The 27,904-nt window shown below is 40.6% G+C and overlaps 3 protein-coding genes across 3 annotated transcripts; 2 read left to right on the forward strand and 1 right to left on the reverse strand.

Moving 5' to 3' along the window:
- The first annotated feature begins 1,918 nt into the window (after positions 1 to 1,918).
- Positions 1,919 to 8,314, forward strand: LOC125742407 (actin-related protein 2/3 complex subunit 1A-like). Its single transcript, XM_049014397.1, has 10 exons — positions 1,919 to 2,142; positions 2,811 to 2,891; positions 2,982 to 3,086; positions 3,281 to 3,503; positions 3,605 to 3,712; positions 5,618 to 5,830; positions 6,101 to 6,176; positions 7,110 to 7,303; positions 7,687 to 7,777; positions 7,890 to 8,314. Exons 2-10 carry the CDS (start codon positions 2,828 to 2,830, stop codon positions 7,926 to 7,928), a joined length of 1,113 nt encoding a protein of 370 aa, XP_048870354.1. The 5' UTR covers positions 1,919 to 2,142; positions 2,811 to 2,827; the 3' UTR covers positions 7,929 to 8,314.
- Positions 8,315 to 9,812: 1,498 nt separating this feature from the next.
- Positions 9,813 to 16,884, forward strand: LOC125742408 (actin-related protein 2/3 complex subunit 1B-B-like). Its single transcript, XM_049014398.1, has 10 exons — positions 9,813 to 9,971; positions 10,511 to 10,595; positions 13,031 to 13,135; positions 13,220 to 13,442; positions 13,823 to 13,930; positions 14,033 to 14,239; positions 14,799 to 14,874; positions 14,961 to 15,157; positions 16,042 to 16,132; positions 16,366 to 16,884. The coding sequence occupies exons 2-10, from the start codon at positions 10,532 to 10,534 to the stop codon at positions 16,402 to 16,404; spliced, it is 1,110 nt and encodes a 369-aa protein (XP_048870355.1). The 5' UTR covers positions 9,813 to 9,971; positions 10,511 to 10,531; the 3' UTR covers positions 16,405 to 16,884.
- A 684-nt stretch (positions 16,885 to 17,568) lies between these two features.
- LOC125742403 (WD repeat domain phosphoinositide-interacting protein 2-like) lies at positions 17,569 to 27,001 on the reverse strand. Its single transcript, XM_049014393.1, has 12 exons — positions 26,722 to 27,001; positions 25,772 to 25,854; positions 24,461 to 24,630; positions 24,142 to 24,238; positions 23,747 to 23,844; positions 23,549 to 23,641; positions 23,401 to 23,471; positions 22,942 to 23,049; positions 22,050 to 22,214; positions 21,155 to 21,262; positions 19,857 to 19,954; positions 17,569 to 19,697 (listed from the first exon to the last, which is right to left on the reverse strand). The coding sequence occupies exons 1-12, from the start codon at positions 26,793 to 26,795 to the stop codon at positions 19,588 to 19,590; spliced, it is 1,275 nt and encodes a 424-aa protein (XP_048870350.1). The 5' UTR covers positions 26,796 to 27,001; the 3' UTR covers positions 17,569 to 19,587.
- Positions 27,002 to 27,904: the final 903 nt, after the last annotated feature.

Raw genomic sequence — 27,904 nt, forward strand, 5'->3', positions numbered from 1 at the left:
CAGCGGAAGCAACGCTGAGCAAACGCAGCCACAAATACACGCAGTTACGAGAAGAATGAATGGATCTTCTGTTATGTGTAGGCTGAGGAACTGGGGAGCGAGCTGGGCGCAGAACAAAAGATTCATGTCGAGATCGTGAAGGCCCTGCGCCTTACTGTGCTGGCTTTCCGAAAAGAGAAGGCACAAATACATCCGGCACATGCTTGTGGAGAAGCTGCGGGGCAAACTAAGGCCATATAAGAGCCAAATAGCTAAAGCAAGCATCATGTGACGTCTTCCAGACCTCCCATCATATACAGAATGCAATATATAGAAGAAAGAAAAGTCCTGTATGGCCAGGCCTATGCAATTTCTAGAGATTTTCGTAATTAAACAAGGCAGGCATATACAGATTTATAAATAATGATAACTGTGTCATACTGATCAGCAGTGTCCCGGTTTCTCAATGAACAGCAAACAAACGCAAGTTTGTCGAAGCACAGGAAGATGATAAATTAGCTGGAAGATGCTGAGGTGCTGAAACTGCTCCTGGGAGAGAAGACACTCTTCTGTGAAGGCAATTTATGCGTCCACTTCCTCTTCCAAAATAGCCTCAGAGGAGGAAACCTCTCTCTGTAAAGCTAGTGTGTGTTCAGCTGTTTATTCTCTCTCTTTCGAATTTAAACCACGTACCAGATTTTTTATATATATATATATATATATATATATATATATATATATATATATATATATATATATATATATATATATATATAATCTGTGTGTGTATGTGTGTGTAAACAAAAGTTTGACGATTCATAGTTATTAGGCTGCATTCTTGCCCAGTGACATAAACTTAATGTAGTAATTACGTGTGCTGACTGCCATCTCTGAAAGAAAATACTGCTACTAATTACAGCCAGGAAAAATTGAAAAGGTTATATTTCAAAAGTCATATATTTTCAAAAGAATGTTGTGCTCTGAAACCAAATAAATGCATCAAAATTCCCATTCATTATCTTTGATGCTTTTTAGGTACGGCTACTGCAGGTACTCATGAGTCTAGGATAGAGTTTGATATTGGTTGGGACACAACTTTAATAATTCAACTTAATAATTTAGATGCAAAGGTTTAACTGGAGGGGATGAATAAGCATTAATTATATATTGGGTGGTACACGTCCCCCCCGCATCGTACGGCCCTGGGGATACCCCCTGACCCGATGAATGGGAACCTCATGCACTTTCATGTCCATGATGGGTTTCACTGTTGATTGTGCGATTTCGCGGCTAATGTCCTGAAAAACTTAATTTGGTGCCTAGTGTAGTGGGGGGGTTGTAAGCCCTTAACTGTGAAATTCATCAGAATTTTTGACTGAACCATTCAAAAACCGTTGCATTTCAATTAATGACTTCAGTGCGGTTTTTTTAAAGAAATAACAAGCGATAGTAAGACATATCCTTAGTTTATCTTTAAAAAAGTGATATTTCTGATAAGTGGGACAATAAGTGAAACCTGAAACATTCTTCCAGTCAAATATATAAATTATGAGACTACTCTGGAGCAAATAAAATTACTATATGCCCTACTAGATACTGGGGGGTACATATAATTTCAATATCGGAACGATGTGATTCAACCCTGCTCTCTGCATAAACATAAAAATGCTCCTGTTAAACGTTGTTGTCATCGCAAGTTGTGCACATAAAATACGCACAAATCAGACCCCGCAACTCTGAAAGGGGCCCCCTCCGACCATTACACACACAGTGCTTTCCGCACCCGAAGGGACACCCGGCCACAGGTTCGCGCAGGGGAAAGCGCCTCGTGCGCCTGCGTGGACCGAGGCGCGCGGCCATCTAACGCCGGCTCGAGGAGGGCGAAACGCGCTATGCGCTTGCACGGACCGAGGCGCGCGGCCATCTGACGCCAGCTCGGGGAGGGCGAAGCGCGCTGTGCGCTTGCGCGGACCGAGGCGCGTTCCCCGCCGCGGCACCAATGCTCCTTACCATTTCCTGGATCTTCTGACAGTCCTTCTACGGGGTGAATTCGTGTCGACTGCCCAGAGTCCGCGAATTCAGTTCCGATTCAATCAACCGAAACGTGCTCGATTCCATAAGGGAAGCCCACCCACACCAGACGAAGACTACAGCTGAGCTCAGGTAAATATGGGGAGTGCCGAGGGCCTACTGGAGACCGGCTTACTCCACCTTTGTCGTGCGGTTTACCGTCAGCAGGGAGCGGGCTTCTCCTCTCGGGGAAATGGCGCGGTTTAGAAAATGATGGGAGTGCGTCGGCCTGGGAATGACATGTGTTTTATATGGATCCTGCGCTGTTATTTATAGTTTAGCCCCGGCGTTGCTCCTGGAGGCTTTCCCACTGCTCTGGGCTATTGTGCTTAACCTAGTTCGCTAACTTGCCTGTGCGTCTCTGACCCGGGTAACTCTGCTCGAATGGGAAAGTTAGCTGATCGTCTAGCTACATAGCTAACTTTCCATAATCTGACTCTCGGTGGGGTTTGTCTAAACCGCCAGCCGGGAACGTGTAACTTTATTCGCAAAATTGAACAGTAAAACTCCATTTTAACTTTACTGCTGACGGGCTGAATAGGCGACCTTCTAAAGTACATCGTAATCATTCGGTGAAATAAGTTGAGCTGGGTTTTTTTTTTTTAACGGTTCAGTATTTATTCTGAAAGATAAACCCAGCCGATGTTAAATATACAGCGGTTAAAATGGACCAGTGATCTGCTTTTGCTGTGGTGCAGAGATTCAAAAAAGCTTGCGCTTAAGTGTAAAGATTGTTTTGTTTCTCCCACCGTCCCCACCAGTCCTGCTGAAATACAGAATGTCTCTGCACCAGTTTCTCCTGGAGCCCATCACTTGTCACGCGTGGAATCGGGACAGAAGTCGTAAGTAGCCCCACGTTACTCCTTCCTTTTGGCGCTCCACCTGACTTTAGTTAGTAACCTCTTACTGGTTTTTAAAATTCCCTGTGACAGAAATTGCAGTCAGCCCAAATAATCATGAAGTCCATATCTACAAAAAGAGTGGAAATCAGTGGATGAAGACCCACGAATTGAAGGAACACAATGGCCACATTACAGGTATGGTGTGTTTCCAGTAACATCTTTGAAGGTTGGGTGTTCTAACAGTTCTTAAGTATGAGTATTATATACTGTGCTTATCTGTTTTATTTTAATCAGAGTTGGTTTAATTACACTTAGGAGGTTATCTTAAAGAATTTTAAGGGGGGGCATTTCTGGTGCTTTTTGAGTAAGTTGTGCTGAATTTTGTGCAGGCATTGACTGGGCACCTAAGAGTGACCGCATTGTGACCTGCGGCGCAGACCGTAATGCCTATGTGTGGAGCCAGAAGGATGGTGTATGGAAACCGACTTTGGTGATTTTGCGGATCAACCGGGCCGCCACCTTCGTGAAGTGGTCTCCCCTGGAGAACAAGTTTGCTGTTGGCAGTGGGGCTCGTTTAATCTCTGTGTGTTATTTTGAGTCTGAAAATGACTGGTAAGCCGTTTTAATTAAACGCAAACCATTGTCAAAAGCTTATTTTCCTAAAGTTTTTGTGCCTTGAAGCCCTATTTGTGTGTGTCACTACATTTTATTAGGTGGGTCAGCAAACACATCAAGAAACCAATTCGTTCAACTGTCCTAAGTTTGGACTGGCATCCAAACAATGTCCTCCTGGCAGCCGGGTCATGTGACTTCAAATGCAGGTGAGGACAACTTGCTATATAACTCTTACGTTTTAGTACTGAATTCATATTTCCCTATATGATGGATGTAAAATTTACTGGTGTTTTTTGGTGGACTTGCAAAATAATGTGAAACTCGAATATCATTTATTTACCGCTTTTCTAAAAATATGTGTAGATTTATTTAAAATTTACAAATGCCAAAATGTCATCACTGGTTTAAATGGTATAATAGGGGTGTTATTTCATGTCACCACAAAGATACATTCAGAGCTTGTTTCTAAGACGTAACACATCTGTAACATTCTTGCAAGTTGGACCAGGCTTGTCTTATAGAAGTGACTGATATCCAGGTAATAAACCTACATGAAGTTATTTCAGATGCATGGTTACCTGGCGTATATTTAGCAATGGAGAAAGGCCTTTCTCAGGAGGTGTGAAAAATTATGACATGCAATTCAAAGTGATTTTAGAAGAAGTAATGGGGGCCTCATTCATTTATTACAACTAATAATAACGGTAAATGTAAAATGAAGGGCAAGTAGACAGACAAAATAGCTGTTCCTGCAGATGAATTTCAGAAACGTATAATGGCAGACAAAGGTTTAATATTCATAAAAGAAAGGCTACTTGATTATTTTTGCCCTGTGATGCTTTTGGGGTACTCGCCCCTGTTCTGTAGCACAGAAAACTCACTCCAGTGGTTAAGATAATCTTAGCACTGCGATGATTTTATCCAATGCCTTGGTTTTGTAATGCAAAATGTCATTCTTTTTGCAAGCTATGGTAGCAGTGGTTAAGATCCCGAGGTCGGTACCTAGCTCGCTAAGTAAAAAATAATATTAGCCTTAGCGATGCACAGCATATTTGTCAGATCTGTCAGTGTTGGCTGATTATTTCAACTTTATCAGTATTCAGAGTCGACAGAACCAGATATAAAGACACAGTTACTGAAATAATGGAGATGATTGCAATGGGCCATTTTCCATAGCAAGGGATTTTATTGGCTGAAAGTACCAGCCTTTGACACATTTATAATTCGTTATTATATCTGGCCCACAGATCAGTCCTTCATTTTCCAAAAAATAAAAATGTTTTAATGTCATTCCGCTAATCTGCAAACATGAACTCCGCCCCCAACCCCCCAGTCAGGTGGCTGTTTCTGGTTGGTGCAGGGGTGTGATTCCCACCTGTGGTGTAAGAGGTCCTGGTTTCGAATCCCAGGCACTCATATCTTTAATTGCTCCTCGGGGACAAATGATTTTTTTTTTAATTGAATTGCATTTAGTATGTTTTTTCATGTATCATTCAGTGGTTGACCTTGTAACAATTTTATACTGTCGCGTTCCCCCTGATTAATAGTAAAAAAAATGATCTTCTGAGATTCACCTTTCTTTGCATTTCTTTAATAGTGTGTAATTAAGTTCCCAATGTAATATTTGTGAAAGTTTAAAAAAGTTTTAATTTATTAAAATAATCAAATAATCTAATCATGATGGAAATTAAAGATTTCTGATGCATCAAATTGTTTCCTCAGTAATAGTAATTGAATGAAATCGCCTTGGAGCCAATGATTTACATCCCTACTTCATAATATCTTTTATTTTATTAAATGGGGATATATATTTCATATTTGGGGTTTGTGCATAATGATATTTAAGCACTCTTATTAATGCAGTATATGGAATAATTTAAATTTTTAAGTTTTTGATTCTTAACAAAACTTACCAGACTTTTCGTTGAACCCCTTTTCAGATTCTTTTTCAAGGTTACAGAACAGTACCTCAATATTTGATATATGACACATTTCATAGAAAGTATGAAGCTTCTCAAGATGCTTTTCTGTCTCTGCTAAAGTTGATGCACAGTTAATAAAAACTTTCTATTCCCTGATATAGTCTTATTTTATGTGCCTTCTTTCAACAGGGTCTTTTCTGCTTACATCAAAGAAGTGGATGAAAAGCCAGGTGCCACCCCATGGGGCTCCAAGATGCCGTTTGGACAGGTCATGGCTGAGTTTGGGGGTGCGGGGAGCGGAGGATGGGTCCACAGTGTGTGCTTCTCCGGTAGCGGGAATAGGCTAGCTTGGGTCAGCCACGACAGCACAGTCAATTTCGTTGATGCTACTAAAGGAAACGCGTAAGTATTATAAAAGCACTTAGCCCTGTGTTTGTCTCATGTTACGGATATTTTTCTGCCTTTAACAAAATATGCTGCCGAACAGTCACCTTGGAGTTAATGCACGGGTTGCAGGATAGTCAGAAAAACACATGATGGCTGTTTTTGCCCCACTAGCTAATTCTTAAATTGGTGAAAGACATCTGTTTTATGCCTAAAGCTTCCCTGCAGAGTGTTGTCAGTGTGCGCTGTTCTGTTATAAGCCTGTAAAGATGGCCTCTGTCACCGCAGGCCTTCCCAGATAAAAACGGAATTCCTCCCGTTCCTGAGTGTCGTGTTTGTCTCAGAGAGCAGCATTGTGGCAGCTGTAAGTAAATGTTTTCCTGACGTTGTCATTTTGCCGGAATCGGTCTGCTGACATAATGTCTTTGCTTGAAAAAATTAAAGTGTTATTGATCATTTCTTGACATCCATTCCTAATAATATTTAATATGTCTAGTATTGTATGTTTTGTAATGCATTTGTGTTTAAGCTGCATAAAAGCTGTTCTGACCCAATCACGCATGCAAAAACACGCATTGTCATAGACTTATTCTCTTCAGCACCTCTTCACTTTCTTCCAGGGATATGCTGATGGTGTTGTAGTTTGGTTCTGTATTACAAATTTCATTTGACATTTGTATACTCGTTCATCTGTAGATATATGTATTCATTTGCATATATATAAAGCACTCATAGTTACATACTATGCCATGTTCATTCAGATTCATTCTGTAACATTATCTGAAAGCCTTGGGGTGGTGATGTCAACCCTGGCTGATGCCTCCACCCCTTTAAATCTTTGTTACTCACCTGACTGGAAGAGACTAATTGACTGGCACTATTTGCTGGTTACTGCTTATACTATAATATCTTATCTGCTGCTTATGATTTGCCAAAAAGCCTTGTCTTAATTTGTCTTGTAAATGTTGCATGCTGTAAATTGCCTGTTTAGTTGTCTTTTCTTTACTTGGAGTTGAAGAAATGACTCGGGTGTTTATTTTCTTGTTAAACTTGTTACATGCCGTAGGATCAATATAAATCAGTTTTGGCACAGAATTGAATGTGTGAAAAGCCACATGTAGTCTCCTGTCTTATTGAGTGTGTGGTCGCTTTTTGATGAGATTTTTGTTACAAAAGTTAGATTTTTTTATAACATTGATGAATTTTTTTTTAATTATGAAGTAGTCAGTGCCTCGACTATTCTGGTAATGATTGAGGGGTTCTGTGCGAAAGGCAAATGTACCCTTTCTTCCACCAGGGACACGACTGCTGTCCAATGATGTTCAGCAGCGATGACCATGGCAGCCTGACCTTCATCTCAAAGTTAGACATTCCAAAACAGAGCATTCAGCGCAATATCTCTGCCATGGAACGCTTCCGCAACATGGACAAGAGAGCCACCACCGAGGACCGGAACACTATCCTGGAGACCCTGCACCAGAATAGCATCACGTAAGGGTCCCACAGCCTCTCCTGTCCCCCCATCCTGTTTTGAATGTGCACTGCTAGGTAGAACTGTGTATTTTAGGCTCAGATGCTTATGTTCCATATTTTGAGCCCTTTCTTAACTTCCAGTGTAATTTAAAATAAAAGCTGCTTAATATTTATGCTGGACATGGTTGAATTTTTACTGTCCAAAGATAATGCATAACCATTTGTGACCTAAATGCATTTTTAAAAAGTAGAATGGTTAAATATTTGTGCTTTTTTAAAAAAACATCTGCTAAACATGCATCTAAAAGAGACTTTTTTTTGATCTTGCCTAATTCCACCCGGACCGTTTTTCTATCGAAAATACATTTGAAATAATTGTTCTTCTTTCCTCGTCTTTGCAGCCAAGTGTCTATATTTGAAGGAGACAAAAGAGATTGTCGTAAATTCTGCACTACAGGTATCGACGGGGCAATGACCATATGGGATTTCAAAGTAAATATCCTCTTCGCGGTCCAAAAACATGTTTCACTTTCTTTGAAATTTGCAGAATGTGGTGTGGAATTTTGCTGTTTTTAACTTTGGCTCTGTGCTTATTGCTTCCTAGACTCTAGAGTCCTCCATCCAAGGGCTGCGGATCATGTAAAGTTCAAAAAAATGAAAAAAAAAAAATCATCTGATGATTAGCACAAATGAAAGACCAACAGACGGTTTTCTGACAATTTTTGCAGGTGGCAACTGAAAAGAAGCACTGAGAGATGAACTGACATTGTTTATTTATAAAAAGGAAAACAACCGTGAAATGACATTGGAGTGGTATATTTTTTTTTCCTGTTTCCTTTGGGTTTGTTTTTTTTTTTTTTTAACTTTAGCTGTGATCTTCTTGATTCTATACCAAAGCTGGTACTTCCAGCGGTGTGGTAATGGGCGAAGGGCCCTCATCTCCTCAGGAGGAATTGTAGAACAGTAATGTAAGGGTGAAATTAATATGTAAATGGTCTGCTAGAAATAAAGGAGTACACTACAACCCCACCTTGGTGTCCTTATTCTGTTTTGTTGTACAGTTTGAATAACTGTGTTTTATATGAGCTCGTATGCATTTCACAGATGGTGCACCAACACTAGCAACCGCCAGTTAAAACCATATAACCCAAATAGAGAAGGATGGTTACGGTAGTGAGTTATTCTAAGTGGGCCCGTGTTGCTGAAAGGTCTCCCAGGAGTTGTGCCCTGCCAGTCTCTGTCTGCTCACCAGGGGTCAGCATTTGCAACTCCACCATCAGAAAGAGATCCTGTGGAAGGACTTTAAGGTTGAATCCAATGCATACGAATGAGCAGCTGTAATTTTCTGGAAACCACTTCCGTGAATCTTCATGATCTTCTAGAATGAGGACAAACTTTGATGATGAAGATGTCACGATGTTCAGTGAAAAACGCCATTTGACAGCAAGTATCTCGTACAGATGACTTCAATTTAATTCAGTATAGAGAGAATCATAAATTATGCTCTTCACCAGAGAGTTCTGCTGATCACTATCAAGTCACCCCAGAGATATAGAGTTATTGAGATATAACTCAATAAGAGATATTGAACTGTAACTGAAAAATGAGGATAATGATTTTAAACGTACCAACAAGTTCACATCAGAAGACCAAACGTTTGGGCAGGACCTGTTAAAAACTAGGTGTAAATCCCACAATAATGTTGGCCCCGTCACAAAAAACTCATGCTTTGTGTCAGGTTTTATTTTATGAAGTCCTTTAAAGTCCTGTTAAATATCTTAGTAAGCATGATTGATTGACCAAAGCAATTACTTTTTCCACACCAGGACATTTGTTACTATTAACATCAAAATTTTGATATGATTATTTAATCATTCAATAGCGGTCTATTTGATATGTTGTACCAAAAAACATGAATACATAAAAATCAGATTTGTCTCAGCGTGATATGTCTCAGTTTGAGTCTGCAGCCCTCAGTTTATCAAATTACATAATCACTTCTTTTGGAACAGAAAAAGATTCAAAAGAAATGATTCATGATGCTAATTGTGGTTTCAGCTCCAATGATAATATGGAAATTTGAAAATTATCTAGATTTTTTTTTTTATCTAGCATTTGGTTTTTCCCCCTGTGGACAACCATCTGGTATGTTTTTCTGTTGCAGATCTGTTCTTGGGATTGCAATCAAACACCACTGCCCACTGCACCTACTGATCTTACGCTCATTTTAACTACTAAGCTCAGAAGTATGACTGCACAAGGGAGATGCAAAACCCAACCCAAAAATAAACAGTGAAATTTCCGAATTCTTGAGGGAAAAAAAAATGTCTCTGGATTGCGAAGTTTCTTTGAAGTTGTTCCAAAAAATTTTCCGGGCATCTTAGTCGATCAGGATTCAGATGAAAGGCTATCTAAACCATATGGATGCAGGCCTTACATTTCCTCTGCACCCTCAAATGGGAATAAGTGAGGAGTTAAATTTTGTTGGCCCTATTAATCAGCTGTGAGCTGCCTGCACAAGGAAGTAGTTACAAGTCCCAGGCAGGAAAGGGGAAGTAGAGCGGATCAGAGAGAAATAAGTTTTCTTTAGTTGGTTCAGATCTTTGTCAGAGTTCGTGTTGACTGCTCAGAGTCCATGAACTGAGGCTTCCGTTTCATACCCCATCTATCTTCTCTATTTTACTGGGTAAGTCAAATGCTTCTTTAACAAATGCTTAAAGACTGAAAGTATTTACATGCTTAACCCTAAGCGTGGCGAATGGACAAGTTTGCACCTCAAAGATCTTGGCATCACATACGCACTTATTTCAGCAGCGTTCTGTAATGTGGTGTTGCCAATTTGACGTTTAACAAAGCAGTGAGTGCAAATTGTGTATTAATTTATAAGATCAAGTCAGACACTCAAGTCAGAATATTAGCCTGCAGTCGACAAGTGACAGAGAAGAAATACAAATCAAAAATATTTGAAATCTCTTTAACTCTCAGACAATATTTTGCACTTTAGCATCATTTCTCCATTTTAAAGTGCAGCATCATGTACCAGAATGGCCAGGCACATAGCTCTGCTAAGTGAATAAAATGGAAAATATTACATTCTATATATAGATATTACATTATGATGTTCAATCTAGTACATCTCTCATGCTAGACTTTGCAAGGCAGGAAGTAAGAAAAATGTTTTATTGTTGCCTAATGAAATTTGCCTGGCTTGATTTCTTTTCCAAGACATCAGAAGTTCTGGAAGGCATGGCGTACCATAATTTTTTGTTGGAGCCCATCAGTTGCCACGCCTGGAACAAGGACAGAAGCCGTGAGTGTGTGCACACACACACACACCTCCCCATTACTATTTGAGTCTAGGGTCTAAGTGTCTATATGCACATGCTCACTGGCTGATATATATTGGCTGTGGGATTTATTATGGATTTGCAAGTGTAAGTAGATAGTATCAGCCTGTATGCGGCACTGCTTAAGTGTCTGTTATATAACACCATCCTGTACATTATTATTTCATGTGTTTGCATGCTTAAGCTGCAAAATGTGGCATCTTTGTGCATTTCATCCTAATAATAGGCAGTTATTATTGTTTTATTTCTTATAACTACTGTATTGTTCATTCATGGAAACTTCAAATATAAGTAGAACCAACCAGACAGACAAGGCATAAAGTAAACTGTCAGCTAAGAGCTACAATATTCAGCAAATGCAAGAAGAAGTTGAGTTCATGGCCCTGTAATTTAAGGGGTCTAATTTGAAAAGTTTCCTGTTTCAAACTGTGGCACACACAGCTCAGTGCGAGTGATTCTAAAGGACCCTCAGGATTCTAAAAACGTACTTTTAAGTTTTATACTTAGTTCCTCTTTAATGTGCACTGCGATTAAGAGGAACAAGGCCCACAAAGAGGAACGTTTAAATGTATTCTGCTGTTTTCCTTGTTCTTACCTACAACGACAGAAACAGCGGTGACAAATTGTACTCAGACTTCCTGTTTTACCATGAATGGTGTTTTCAGGCTGATTGGATGTGTCAGCATGGGTAGGGGGGGTAAGGACTGGGGGGAGGCAGCAGATGCGAACACCTCATGCCTGAGCCATAGTGGTGCTGTTCATTCCCAACATAAGGAGAGAATCCACAGCAAATGTTACACTTATATAAAGGCTGCTATGATATGCTAAAATATGAGTCCTTAACTTAAGGGAAATAATGCAGATTTAGGAGGAGGGAAGGGGCATGTGCTGATTACAGTGCATTGCCATACCCACCACAAGACCAACCAGCTCAGGGATACCTCAGCACCACACTAGTCCAAATGGACCAGTGTGAGATTTTTCCAGAGGCTGGAGTGCCAATCCTGCCACCAACCCCCAAATTTTCCCTGTAAGTTGGACGACATACTTGCAGGGCTGGATGTAGGTTAACAGCATACCCAGGACAGAGCAATTGCAGGTTAAGTGCCTCGCTTAAGGGTCCAATGGAGTAGGATCACCCCTGGCATTGACGGGATTCAAACTGGCAATCTTCCGATTGCTGGCATAGTTCCCTAGCCTCAGAGCCACCACTCCACCCACACTAAATTATGAGCTATGAATCAATTAAAAACATTAACTAATTGCACAGTGTTCTGTGATTAATCTCACCCAACATTAAAATTATAATAATAAATCTTTATATATCAAATCCCCTTATTAATGCAGAATTAACATAAAGCGTAGTATATGGGTCATTGTCACGAACTCATTACTGTAACATATTAATTTTCTCTAATTTTTCCTCAAATCCAGAACAAGAGTTACTGAGATGAGAAAAAAATGACAAAACTAATAGAAAAGGCGAAAACATTACACATCTTATTTCTGTATATGTGATCTATATTTCCCTCTGTTTAGTTTGAGTCTTAGTTCACAAATCACTTGCCTGGCTTGGATTTTACCCATCATGGTCTCTTTTGGTTTCAGAGTATTGTGACTTTAGTTATAATTATCTTACCTGAACTTTAAAGCTGCATTGTGGACCATTATTAATGCCTAGATGTGATCGTTTAACTGAAATTTTGGATGTACAAATGATTAATTTCCAACAAAATACTACTTGCAAGCAAGTTAAGCTGAATTTCAATGCTTTCAAAAAGGCTCAATGAACAGATGGCAATAAGAAAAGAGGGTATTGTATTATAAGAGCAGATGGTAAACAATAATTTTTTTAATCACAGTCCTTGGCAATTAATTACATATACCAAATGTACATATAATCACAAGTACTAATCAGGCGAATCGAAACACTATTGAATCCAATGTGATTGGTCTAAAATCTACAACCTATTTGGCAAATAGCTCTAAAAACAGAAGCAATGCGTTAACGCAATAACTTTCCCAGCCCTAGTTAAAATAAATTTGCTTCAGACATCCCTGTGTAGAGCTTGTTCGCTTGTCTGCTAGAAGTGCTTTGTGTTTAAAAGTGAGAGTCACTTTTTCAGCTGCAGTGTGAGGATCAAGGTCGTCCTTTCTTGTTTCTATTTAAGTACTTGGACTGCTGTTAGTCTTAAGTTCAAAACTGGGTTTCTAGGTTATACTCTGTGACTTTCAATACTGTTTGTACAGTCTGAGATAAAAAAATGAAATATTACCAGCTGCTTTCGATTTTCTCATGAGAAATGTCTTGCCGTTATTAGTTAATGTTTATAATATAATTTAGTCAGAAGGTCCATACAGTGGTTTTTACATTCAGGGGTATGTTTGTTCCTTTAAGAGATCGCTTTGTGCCCGAACAATCATGATGTCCACATTTACAAGAAGGACGGAGCCAAGTGGACAAAGGTTCATGAGCTGAAGGAACATAATGGCCAGGTGACAGGTAAGGAGTAATTGTAGCCTCCCCAGGATACTGTCATGGTCCTCCAGAAGAAGCTGTAGAAAGGACTCCTCATGTCCACGGCAGGTATCGACTGGGCCCCGGAAAGTAACCGCATCGTCACTTGTGGCACTGACCGCAATGCCTACGTCTGGACCCTGAAGGGAGCCCAGTGGAAACCTATGCTGGTCATACTGAGGATAAACCGTGCGGCTCGCTGCGTTAAATGGTCCCCCAAAGAAAACAAGTTTGCCGTGGGAAGCGGATCCCGCCTCATCTCGATTTGCTACTTTGAGCAAGAAAACGACTGGTGAGCCCTTTCGTAATTCTGTAGCCATTTTTGTTTTTGATCACGGCGGAGATCCTGTTTTATTCAGTTCCCTGTCTTTTCAGTTCTTCCTCCGATGGACATGCAAATTATTGTAAGGCTTTAAAACACTTTTAATGTACTTTTTTAATGTATGAAGGAACTAACTGGTCGCACTCTTGTCACTACGAGAAAATAACTACCATTTATTGGCACAGAAAAACAAAAAACCAACTATAATGTTAATGTAAGCGACACTCTTAAGCAATGATTTAAAAACAGGTAGAGTAATTCATCAAATCCGATTTGAATCTAGGTGAGAGTCTCAAGTAAATGTGTGTCGATCACTGCATAAAATAGTGGTTTCCTTTTTTGGCATTTAGGTGGGTTTGCAAGCACATCAAAAAACCAATTCGCTCCACAGTCCTTAGTTTGGACTGGCATCCCAACAACGTCCTGCTGGCAGCCGGATCTTGTGACTTCAAATGCAGGTAAATGCGTCTCACCCTAGCTGCACGGTTGTGTATTGTCCTGTGAGAATTTGCCGCATGTTCTTGTCATGGACTGAAAAAAAACCATTCACTGCCTTCTAGAATTTTCTCTGCCTACATCAAAGAGGTTGAGGAGAAGCCTGGCCCAACGCCCTGGGGTTCTAAGATGCCCTTTGGCGAGGTGCTGTTCGAGTCGAGCGGCACCACTGGCTGGGTCCACAGCGTTTCCTTCTCTGGCACCGGGAATCGCGTGGCCTGGACAGCCCATGATAGCGTGATAGCCGTGGCCGATGGAGAGAAGACCGCTACGTAAGCATCCAGTCAAACGGAACGTGAATTTTGTCGCCTGCTATAAATAAGTGATTCAAAATTTAGAATTTTTGCTTGATGTTTCACTTTTGTTTTTAGTGTAGTAAGGATTGTAGAAAATTGCCTGGCTGATTTACCTTGAAACATATCCCCATTTTTGTCGGTATGCTTCTTTATAGGCCCAGTACATCTTCTCATGCTTTAAAGGGTACATACAGCCTGGTGTCTGCTGGTTTAGAAGCTCAGGCAAAATACCGGGGTCCTCGGTCTTGATGTTAGCCGGCTGGTTGTCTATACAGACATCTGCTGCACCTATGGAATTAAGTGATGAATTGAGCTAATTACCTCTTTGATTGAACTATCACAAGCTGCTCCCTCAATAAAGATATTGTTAATAGTCTGAAAAGTGTTGGAAAAGATGCACAAGACCAGCTTATTAGGACAAAGACGGGGGAGTGCAGCTCTGTATGATGAAGACAAAGCGTGACCCTGGAAAATCTCAGATGTTTGGTGGCTGGCTGCCTTTATAACGAACCTCTTTCTGTTTCTGCCTGGCTAGAATCAGCAGCTGCAGCTCAGATTCCCTGCCTCTGCTGTGTGTGACATTCATCACCGAGAACAGCCTGGTGGCAGCAGTGAGTACTGCTCCCTGCCTCTGCATCGCTCCGCTCTCACGCCTCGGCTGAAACACTCGCAGATTTGACTTTCTGACGTCTTTCAGGGGCACGACTGCTACCCGGTGCTCTTTGTCTACGACGCGGGCAAAGGCTCGATCACTTTCGGCGGGAAGCTGGACGTGCCCAAGCAGAGCGCCCAGCGAGGGGTGAGTGCCAGGGAACGCTTCCAGAACATGGACAAGAAGGCCACGTCGGAGCGGGAGGAGGCCACGCTGGACTCTCTGCATAAGAACAGCATCAGGCAAGGCCAACCCAATGCTTCTTTTCTTGGCTTATGTCTGGACGCTCGGGCATTTTACTGCTCTGAAAGGCTTCTGCAGTCCATCAAAGCTGTAACCTGAGAACCCAACAGGATGCTGGAATTTCCACTCAAATGAGAAACGTAAAACACTTGCAGCTTCAGTAAAGAGTTTCTTATTTAGACACACTTTAAACATCTGTACTTCATTCACATCCATCCATAATATAAGCCATATCAGCTGAGCATAAGCAGACGCGTATCAATGACCCCATATGTAAAAATTGTAATTAAATTGCTATAATACATTTGCTCTAGCTGGCTGTGCCGGTTTATACATTACATGAAAAAAAAATGTTTCCTAGAATTTCTTTTGTTGTCATCCTTCTCAAAAACAAAGAATAGCAGTGAGTGTTACACTGAAAAGCAGTGAATGTTACAGTGTGTTACACTGAATAGCAGTGAGGGTTAACAATGTGTTACACTGAATAGCAGTGAGTGTTACACTGAAAAGCAGTGAGTGTTACAGTGTGTTACACTGAATAGCAGTGAGTGTTACACTGAAAAGCAGTGAGTGTTACAGTGTGTTACACTGAATAGCAGTGAGGGTTACAGTGTGTTACACAAACATTGATAAGAAAGAAGTTACCATAGAAGAGTCTGTTACAGATACTAAGTCATTTTCAGTTCAAAGACAACACAATTGAAGTAATCTGATGGGAACAGACAAGACCAATAATAATAATCATTTAATTTTCATGAGAGAATATGAACTAATCTGAGGTCACTATACATAAGACATAAAAGAATGGTTCACACATAGGGCTCTTGAATGTAGTGATACGAGTAATATACCACCTCTAATCAGAATGGTTGGTTATTTACAGCCAAGTTTCTATCCTGGAGGGTGGGAAAAGCAAGTGCACTAAATTCTGTACCACTGGAATGGATGGAGGGATGGCTATTTGGGACATCAAGGTAAGGAGGAATTATTCCATTGATACTGTTTCACATTTTATATTTTACTACACTTTTCAAGGGAAAAGGAGCTTAATAAAACATGCTCTGGATACCAACAGGCTATAATTTTATATATATATATATATATATATATATATATATATATATACACACACACACACACACACACACACACACACACACACACACACACACATAAACAACTAATGCTGTTGTTTTTATTATAACAGACCCTGGAATCTGCTTTGAAAAATTTGAAGATTGCTTAACTCTGGAATAACTGATGCAACAATACAAACTGAAGGGAAACTCCAAACGTGTTCCCAGACTTAAGCATCAAACATGAGAAAATAAAACAATTAGCCAATGAGCAGACGTATAAAAATTGTCATTAAGCAGAGAATTTACTGTTGCAACCTGTTCATGCATAGATGTAGTTTCAAGAAATATTAAAACCAAGCTCAAACTGCATGGTATAAATTCCTAAGGAAAAAACATTCCAGGTGTTAAAATCCTATTAAAAAATATATAATCATAACTCGCTTAGTATTACACAGCATCATAGATTGAAGGATCTTATACATTTTACAATAATTATTCAGTTCTGAAACTAATAGACAGTTTCTTCGCAACTGTGCATTAAACATTACAAGGAGAATTTGGAGGAGATGCAATGATATGAGGAAATATTGTGAAACATGCATTTCTGTGCATTTTATGCTTTTGCAAAATAAATGGCTTTAGCTGTGGTCTCCTGTGTCCCAGTGGTCTGAAAGCCCAGATGCCAGTCTCTTGCTAGTACGACAGAAACAGCGGTTATGCCAAAGTAAGTTTCAGCATCTAGCGTGCTGCTCAGAAAACATTCTAACAGAGAGCAACAATGGTTATATATTGGAACATTACATACAAATAGATCTAATTTATTTAGTAGATGCTTATTCCACAGCGACATACATTTTTAATGGAAGCAGGGTTGGAGTCCCTCGAACTGGAGATTAAGTACCTTACTCATGAGGCCACTCTACCAGCCCTGGGACTTGAACAAGTAACCTTCTGATCATAAGCACAGCCTTATAAACCACTAAGCCACACACAAAGCCTTTGACCTACATTAAAGTGGCGCTCAGTACTTTTAAAGAGAGGGTTTCAGACAAGGGGCAGGTGCCTTGTGTTCCAAGGGGTGTTTCAACGAGTGGGTATGATTGTTGTTTCTGGGGCCCTCAATAAGTCGATTTAGGGCCCACTGTGGCCCCCTGGGGTGTAGTGTCTGTTTGTGGCCAACAGAGGGCCTCTATGCAACTGAATGGTAAACAATGCAAGTGATGGTAAACACTGCCCCTGGGCATGATGGGTAGTCAGTTACTTTATGCTGTGATGGAAAAAATAGGGAAAGCAGGGCATTCAGCTTCAAAAACAGAATAAAACCCCAAACCTTTTGCAGACATGGATGTTTATTTTCCTTAATAATTCTTTGCATACGTTAATCGTTGTATGGAACACATTTTCTATTAAAAAAAAAATAATAATCATAAAAATTATATTAGCACTGGGCAGAGTCCACAGGCTGTGGGGAGAAAGGAGAAATTATGGCTCTTCAAAATCTGAAGTCATTACATCCATTTGTTATGCCTGAAAGAAAATTCGTTGAAATGTACATAAGGCAACAGCACATTTTGTAACACGTCGTACACTCAAAGTACCCAAAGCTCTCCGAGATGAAATAGCTTTTAAAAATCCTTGTAATTTCCATATAATTTCCGAATAACCAACTGAGGCTTTGAAATTGTCCATTCTGTTGAGGAAAGCCCCAAAGAACATGTGGCATAAATACATACTGCAGTTACACCGCCATCGCAGCCAATCAAACGCCACGGTACTCCGACGAGAACCAATGGCTAAGAAAGCCACGTTTGATCAGCGGCACACAGGTTCCACTAATCTGCTGTCCTACTTCAATGGGGACGTGAAAGACCTTGTCATAAGGACATGAAATAATTCTTAATTCAACTTCACCAAGTCAGAATGGAAAAAAGTTTACTTAATAGTATTACAAAATGCATAAATATTCCATGAATGCATACTGATAAGAGCAGACTTTTTTGTAACCATACCATGGTTGATGAAACGGCAACTTTCTGGCAAAGTAATACTGAGCTGTGCTTAGATATGGACACCAAGCTCCAGGTTAAAAATTCACTACTACTTCTCTGCAATTCCAACTTTCACCACCACTTTCGGTTTAATGTCACCCATAGGTGGGTAGTCTGCACACTCCACACATACGTAAGGTGACCTGATAGTTCCCTCACAACCTACTGCTATTTATATCTATTAGGGACATAAAGTGAAGCATAGATGGTTTCCTGCTTGAGAGAGATTGTTCAACTCATTTTTTAAAAAGGAAGAAAGATTAAAGGTAGAAATCGACATTAATGATAATATGAATTTCATTGTATAGTACTGACTAAATTCTATCAATGTACAGGACATTAACAATGTAATCATTAAAGTACCGTATTATCCTAAATGCTCATGGAGACTGAAAAACAAACCTTGAGAATCATAAAGAATCAATTTAGGTAAAAAAAAAAAAAACTGAAATCTGAAAAAACAGAACTTATAAAAAAGCTCTCATCAGAATAACATTAATCATAAAAGAAAACTACATTTTTTGGTTTACATCTTGAATTTGAAGCATTAGAAAATGGCATCGATCACTGAGAGAGATGGAAAATCCATAAAGTGTTTTATCGTAAGGGAGGCCAAAATGGTGAAAAATACAATAAGATGGCATACAGTAGAATCAGAAGAAAATGCTAACAAGTGAACACTAAGCAGGGGGCGTTCATCGCTCCAAGGTGACTGTCCATCAAGACCGAGTAAAATGGTCAATGAGCTCTTTTGGTACAGTAAAGATAGTTTAGCCGCAATCATCTCCTTTGGGGTCTGCAGCAGGAGGTAAGAGCTCCGTGATCCATCCCGGCCCACACATAGATAGCGTAGCATCAGTAGGCTACATCTGCAGAAATCCCCAACAATCTGTGTGAAGTAACGCACAGGAATTCTACCATTCCATCACAGGCACTTGTTGGCCATTACTTTTCTCCATTCAAAATTAACAGAAAATCCAAGCTATCACCCTGTCGGAACCATTGATACATACGTGGATTGACGAGATTTCCATCAGTGCTAAACTTGGCACAGGAGCATGCAAAGCTGAGAGACTTAGAAGCCACTACCAGGCTTTTTTTTTCTTTTTTAAGCTGGGGAACGGTACAGCTGGCAGATTTCACATGGTTGTGGTTTTTAAAAACAGTATAGATGGGATAAGGACAGGGAGGACTTCATGTGCTTTAATCTCTCTTCCAATTCATCACAAGTTCATAGCAGCTCTGCTGGAGCTCCGCCCCCACATCATCATCTGTCAGCCAGCAGGTCATCACAGGGCTCCGTCACTCTAAAAGGATCATGGGGGGTTGTTCACTCTCTTCTTCCAGTCGCAGGGAACTCATGTCATCTTCCACACCGGGGCCTCCGACAGCCCCCTGGTCCTCCGAATAACCTGAGGCACGAATAAAGATACACCACCCATCAATATCTACTGGCATAGATCTAGGCTTCCAAAGGACATCCTCCCAGCACGAAAATACTTCCTAGTCTTCATCTGGGGCATTTTACTTCAAAAACGGCTTCAGATACACAATAAGAAGTCTGGGCTTACCTTTGGCTAATGGCACACTATAGGTCTGTGCCACAAGTGGACGCTCGTGATTGGTTGGTTCCAGAATTTCATTGGGCGGCTCCGTGCTGCCATCCAATCTGACGAAAGCAGAACGGGGGAGGAAAATGGGGAAAGAAGCCATGATGTATTTACTTGCATTAAAATGCAAATTCCACAAATCAGACTCGTTACGCACCTATATGCGCCACCCACCCCCCTGCCCCCAATGCTGAGCTGTACCAGAACAAACAGCAAAGGATCGCTGTATACAAAGGGAGGTCTTACATGAAAATACTTTGCTTGGAGCTATTTATAGTTTGTGTCCTCTTCAGAACAGCATGCATCAGAATGTATTGTGAAGGAAAAACAATAGACCCAATATACACGTATCCGGAAGAGATTTGTCCAATAAAGCCACATAACTGCTAATCTTACACAGAAAATGTTGTGAATTAAAAATGCAAACTCCAGCTAGGCCATCTTAAATGTATGCAGCTGCCGATTCGGTACTTCCCTTGTTCAGTGCTCCTATACTTTATCATCTGTGTCGTAAGACTTGCATTATAGCAACTCTTCATTCAGGTCCCTAACCATACTGGAAAACTTCAATAAATTAAAAAGTATCTGCTAAAGACCCAAGTCTTGGATGATGACTCTCATCTTAAGATATTGACCACTAAGCGCCAAAACTAAAAGCAGTTTTAGAAGAGAGACCAGGTCAGGTCAGACCAGACAAGCATACAAAACCCACAGCAGGAATCGAAGACTGACGCTTGACAACAGCTGAAATGACTATTAAGGAGGAAGGGTGGGCGAAACTTAGAATAAGGAAGTGAGGGGGGGCGGGGGGCAGAGCTCATTAAAAGGGGAACAACTAAAACTGCACACCAGCAGACATGGGGGTGGGGGAGGAATTTAAGGCCAAGATCTTCATTTCACTGTGTTATTGTTCTCCAACGATAGAGCATAATCATAATCTAGAGCATAAAATGGAGCTTTAAATGTATTACAATGTTGGACGGCAACAAAGCAACACGTCATATCAATCTGGGATGGGAGGGGTCAACATGTTCAATTGCCACTGCATTCTTCCAAAGTGTGAACACGCAAGCTTCCCTAAACACCAAATCTTCTTCTCAATACTCACAAAATAAACCACAACAAATGTCAAACAGTGCATTTAAAAGATTAATGCAATGAAATATCATCTAGCGGTATTAGATATCGCCAAAAGTCAATGCATTTTAACATTTTTATTCTTAAATATAATGGGGGGGGGGGGGCTGGCCTCGTCTTACTTGTGCTGTTTCATTAGTGAGCACTCGCCCCCCTCCTGCGGGTCCAGGTTGTACATGTAAAGGTATCCGTCCGCAGAGGCCACCAGGAGCCGCGGTATCTTCTGAATTCTGACATGGGGGCAGAAGCAGAAGCCTCAGATTTAGGCCCTTAACCAGTGAAGGTCACACGCCAGACCTGCACGTTCACATATATTAAAGGAGAAGTGAGTGATGTGGCTATGACTTCTATTCCTTCTCGATGTGACACAAAGGTGTACAAGGAAAAAAAAAAAGTACCAAAAGTCCAAAAATAAATGTGGTCAGAAGGGAAGATGTGCAACCCGCAGGTCATGGAAGGCGCTGTGAAATGGAGAGTGCTTAGGAATGCCCAACGTACACTGCAGCTACAATTACTACTGCTAAGGAAAGACTATCTTGAGAATGTAAGTGCTGAATGTAAATGAGACACCCAGGATGCATTGCAAGACCCACAGTTCATATATTTGACCCCATTCATTTCAATGGGCATAACCCTAACCCTAACTCTGACAACCCTAACCCTTACACAGGCCATAAATAACCAAACAAAACAAAACACAAGACTTTTGGCTGTGTTAGTTTTTTGGTTGCTTTCAGAGATTTTTATAAAACTGTAGTTTACATTGCGGGAACCTGAAAAATGTAACGCGGGAGTCGATTGATCAGTAGGCTGCCCTAGCGCCCCAGCAGGACAGAGCCCCCGCCTTAGGAAAAATGGAATAGTGAGACTTATTAAATCAGCCCGATGGATCTGCTACAGTAGTTAATTTGCCCCTGGGCACACACAATCCCCAAAAAGAACACATCTAACCCAGCTACACTGAGATATAAAGGCACACTGTGAGTAATAATGGAGTAACAAACAGTATTTGCTCACATGGCCAGCGAACAGATATTCTTGTGCCCAGAAAAGGGCAGCCTGACTGTAGCGAAGGCCCTGCCCTGGTTAAACATCTCCGTGACCTGGGCGGGTAAGTAGCTTGTAGATGCCATCAGCACCTTCCCAAAGTACCCCGTCCAGGTTGTTGGCTCCTCCTGTGGCCTAATCAAAAAAACAATAAGGTGGAGGGAAAGAAATACACCATCATGAAGCATGTACAGACGCTCCTCTACTCCAAACAGCTGTTCGTAACTTGAAATGTTCGTATGTCGTTATTCAACATCATTTTAAGGGTATACATGAGTACAAAGAACTAGGATGCTGGGAGTACGCACGCTACGCTGCTGCGCGGCGGGAGTAGCGGCCAGAGGTCGTACTAGACGGAATTGGCACGCAGAAAAGAAAATTGATGTTGCGGACAGGAAACGGGAGCTCAATGAACACAATTTGGACTTACGGTCCTCTTCGTTCGTATGTCTGAAAGTTCGTAAGTTGAAGGTTCGCAAATAGAGGAGCGTCTAATTTCCAATTAATCATTATATTAAAGACAAAAGTCATTATTTTGTGAAATTTTCTTAAAACTAAAATTATTTCATAAAATGATTATGGCGATTTACCCAAGTAAACTAGGTCCATCAATGAAATGTTTTACTCTGGTTCACGTTTGTATAACAGTAAAGCTATTTAGCTTTATAAATTTTTAACACTAACATTATCATTTATTAATGATGAAAATGAAGTACTGGAATATGATAGAGTAGTACATGGAAAAACCATCTATTTGTCAACCTTAATGCATTTCACAATCCGGAAAGTACCACACTGGTTTCTGATCTCTGATCTTCTGGTCTTAATCGTTGTGCGTATATGTATAGATAAGTATTCTCACTTTTCTTTTTGCAACTCCAGCTTGAAAATATGTACAGTCTCAGTGTTGCTGGAGGCAGACAGGTACAGGCCTTCCATACTGAAGGCGAGAGAACAGATGCTGACACATCTGTAACGTAAAACACAGACATATTAGATACATGAACAAACATTAAGGGCAGCAAGGCCTATAACAAAGCTCTGCATGAAGTTAAGAACGCTCTAGTGATTATGTGCTGCCACCTGATCACCAACAATTAGCTAAGACTGCCATTTCATTACTGCCTTGTATTTTCAAAACTATCTACGAATATTCTTCTAAAACTCTGCCCATGATCATCAAACACAAAAGCAGGGCTGCCTTGCAGTTTAAAAACTAGATCACTGGTATCATGTGTCCGGTATGACATACGAGGTCATAAGGTGACAAGAAAACTTGGCGACTCTGATGTACGTTAGCACTGTTAGCATTTGCTCCCACCTCTTCACTCCCCTCCGGAATTCAAAGAGCTTCTGACCCTCTGGAATGGAAAACACTCGAATCACAGTCCCCTGAAACAGGTCAAACCGTCAGTGAAAAAGATAAATAGAATAAGCCATCCCCTACACCTGGAGATGGGACAATATACCTTCTCGGAGGCTGTGGCAAGTTTTGTGCCGTTCGCGTCAAAGGCCAGCGCCGCCAAGGGGCTGTCATGGGCTGGAATCATGTTAGCGGCCCGCTAGATGGAGGGAGGGAAAGCAGTCTGGCCTCTTTAAAATGCTCAACACGAATACGACACATTTAAAGAATCACAACATAACGTAAAACCAAAGAGAGAACATACCAGATTGATCGTGTCAAAAACCTGAACTTCTCCTATTGTGGCACTTCCTGGATATGCCAGATAGCAATTGTCATTGCTAATAGACAGCGCACAAAGCCCTATTTAAAAAACAAACAAAAAACGACATCAAAAGCCATTCGCTAAAGTGAACTCAACAACTAAAAGAAAACCAGACTTAAAAACAATATGGAAACTGTCAAAAGGATGTCTGTGACCTCATTAAATACTCCCCCATTTTTATTCCTGAACAGATGCAAACATCTGCTAGGCGGAGAATGGAAATCACGCGATGTGGAAACACTCCAGCAGACCTACGCAAGCCAAAGTCTGAAGGCCGGAGGCTTATTTCCGCTTTTCCTGTTCTGATGCTAGGTCGCGTGTTGCCTTCACCCTACCTGAAGGGTTCGGAGGTGTTTCCCGGATGGTGTGCAGCACTTTCATATCCCTGATGTTGTGGATATAAAGCGATTCCTCCAAACATACTATCAACCTCTGAAATAGAAATGACAATCAAAAACACATCCAGTTCTACTGAGAACTTTAACAACTGGATACTTACAGACAAGTAATAAAGTAAAAATTGCTTTTAATCTTACACTTTTATGTTTACAAATTACAATTTGGCTGAAGAATCACAAGCTGATATACAGGCTAAAAAAAATTTAATTCAAGAACAAAAGAATCAAGTAAAAATTAGGCAAACATCACATTTACCTGTCTGTTGAGCTTGACAGCCAAAATAGTGTTGGAGTAACTGTAGTTGCAAATCTCTGTCCCTTTCTTAAAGTGACACACTTTAAGCTTCCGGGGAGCTTTAAGGCTTACGATGGCAACAAGGCTACTGGAGAAGAGTCTTTCCACAATGCTCACATCCTCAGTGTCAGCTGGAAAGGAAGCACATGCAACACGTCAAATGCCAGGCTGAAGACCACTTACAAATACTTTAATTTTCCCGTTAATCACATTATAAAGAACAAAAATTGTACCGCGAATAATGATCGAATGGCTGACCACCAACCAGATACACATTGCCATGTAAATTTTCCACAAGATTGCAATATTTATAAAACAAAGATTAAATAACACAAAAAACTACAGAAGGTTATTAATATTATTATTATTACCCACCAACAGAGTGCGTCAAATAAATGTAGCTACAAGCAGTGAACAGAAAAAAGCAAGGCCGACAAAAGCGATGTGATTATTGCATGTGTGCACGATATATCGTGCAGCATTATTTCTGACATGGCTCAGTGATTATTGCATGTGTGCACGATATATCGTGCAGCATTATTTCTGACATGGCTCAGTGATTATTGCATGTGTGCACGATATATCGTGCAGCACTATTTCTGACATGGCTCAGTGATTATTGCATGTGTGCACGATATATCGTGCAGCACTATTTCTGACATGGCTCAGTTGAACAATTGAGTACAGATAGTTCTCGACTTTACTAGCTAATTCCTTCCATATTTTCGCTTGTTAATCGAAAACTCGTGAAGCAAGAGGTATTTTCCCATAGAAAAGTTATAAAAATGACGAAAAATTATTTTTTACCAAACAAAGGAGACAAAAGTATTATTAGAATTATGAAAGATATATGCATATTTAAACAAAAAAACACTTCTTTCCTAAACCTAACATTCACAGTAAATTTTGGTCACTGGTTATCAGCAGCTGCGGTAGTTTTCTCTTCATGCAATGTGCATGACACTGGGTATGTACAATCAGATATTTCACAAAGCAAAGTTAGTCACGCCATGGACGGCGTTTCTAGGCGACGTGCAAGTTTTTTTTAAATTATGAAACAAATGTTTAACTTGTGCCGCAAAATATACTCGGAAAGTATATTTCCTCGCAATGTGAGAACCACCTGCCTTAAAAGAGATATCTCAGAAAAATGAAGCGAATAAATGCCATATTCAAGCTGCGTGGATACAGACCCATTTCAGTTTCTGAGGGATTAAATATTAGGCTTCTAGGTGATTCACATTAAAGGCAGAACAGCAGGGAAATACTTACTGCATTCATATATCTGTTCCAACTTATCCACTGAGGACAGTGAGAAAAATTTGTATCCAGATTTTGTTCCAACTGCTAGGGACCTATGAGGAGAAAGACAAGCATATTAATACATAAATACCCATACACATTTACATAAAAACGTCAGATAAGGTAAAGCTCTTTACAAACAATTTAACATTTCTACTAAGGAGACTGACAGTTTTAAAATCATTAGTTTATATAGGGAAAAAAATCCAATTCCTCAAATGACTTGTATGTCCCTATTGAATAGGCCTTTTACAAATAGTTGGGCTGTTTTAGTCGATTACAATAGAAGACAAATTATATTAAATCACTAGCAAACAAACGTCTGGGGTGTCAGTAAAACCAGTACCAATCGCATTCTTCCACTAACACGACCTTAACCTGCTCTCAACTAGCATTAAATGGAGGTCAGCATTTAAAATAAGTTTCGTATAGCATAATATCGACGTGTAGTTATATTATGTGATCAAAGCTGGTTTACAGGACAGATATTTAACTGTAAATCATGTAAAGCACAGTTATCTCCAGCAATAAATACCATGAAGCTGGTTAGTCAGCGAGCAAGCAGAAATAAACGTTAGATAACCAGTATGCATGGGCATGTGGCGTCTCAAACGGATCTGACTTTTACTGTGAATTGGACTTCACGTGGTCATCAAGTCTGAATGTTTTGCTCATTTATTAACTGATTTCTATACATGTACACATAAATGTAATTATGCTTAAGGAGGCTCAGTCAATTTTAATCTCCTTAAAATAATTATGAATATACGATTTCACGTTTAATCGGGCACCGACACAGCCTAATGCTGCAAAGTATACAGGAACGCTGAAGATCACTACGGTCCCCATAAGTGTTTTTAAAAGCGTCAGGCCTCCATATCCCCGACGTTTCTTTGCGAGCCGCCCATATGCCTCCTTACGTGTTGTCCTGGTTGAAGTTAGCGAAGAGGAGCTGGCAGCCGCCGGCCTCCCCGCTCTGGCTGGCCAGGTTCATGGGCTCGTAACCATGCAAACGGACACCATCCAGCGAGAATCACGATCACATGCGAGCGAGCAGTGGCACAGCTTGCCGGTTTGCCTTCATTTCTTCACGCTGCCGTTGCTGATCCACGTTAAGGTTTGTTATTTTAGCTAGCTCCAGCTTCTCCCCGCCGCGGGGTTTCCCTCACCGTGCGCTTGCGCGTTTGGGGCGCTGTTGTCTCGTCTCAAGCCAGCGATGTATGACAGGTACGCGTTGATACTACAAATACTACAAGAACTACAAATTAATTTTAAATAAGTTTCAGGTATAAGTTCTGTTTCCTGGACGTTATGTTTCTGTCTTCCCCCTCCATAACCGTTATAGCATCTTGTTTAAAAGCATTCAGTTATATTGAAAGAATTTCCCTCTCACTTATGCTGATTTTAAAGCCAATAGTACCCGGGGGGGGGGGGGTTGTAATATGGAATGTAACCTGGAGCCTATTCCAAGCAACATAAGGCTGGGGTACACCCTGTATGGGATGCCAGTTTATAGCATGGCACATATACACATATACCCTCACACATAGTCATGCAGTGTTGGAAATTTGGAGATGCCACTTAGTCTACCTGCATATCTTTGGACTGCTCAACACAGGGAGAATATGCAAGCTACAATCACGGTGGAGATGAGACAGGACAATCAATACTGTGGCATGAAGAGGCAAAATGGAGCAATTCTACATACTATCATAGCAGGAGTAAATAGGTGGGACCTCCATGGATCTGCTTGTTTATCCAACGTATCTCACAGATGCTCAATTGGCTTGAGATCAGGAGAATTTGGGGACCAACTCAACACCTTGAACTTTTTTATGTTCTTCAAACCATTCCATGGCACAGCTCTTGCTGGAAGAGGTCGCTGCCACTGGGGAATACCTTTGCCGTAAAGGGGTGTACTTGGTCTCGAACATTGTTTAGGTAGGTGATATGTGTTAGAGTAACATTCATGTCAGTGCCAGGACCCAAGATTTCCCAGCAGAATATTACCCAGTGCATTACACTGCCCCCACCAACTTGCCATCTTCCCATAATGCATCCTCATGCCATCTCTTCATCTGGTAAATGATGTACAAATACCCA

This window comes from Brienomyrus brachyistius, chromosome 5 (assembly GCF_023856365.1).
Source record: "Brienomyrus brachyistius isolate T26 chromosome 5, BBRACH_0.4, whole genome shotgun sequence".
Lineage (NCBI taxonomy): Eukaryota > Metazoa > Chordata > Actinopteri > Osteoglossiformes > Mormyridae > Brienomyrus > Brienomyrus brachyistius.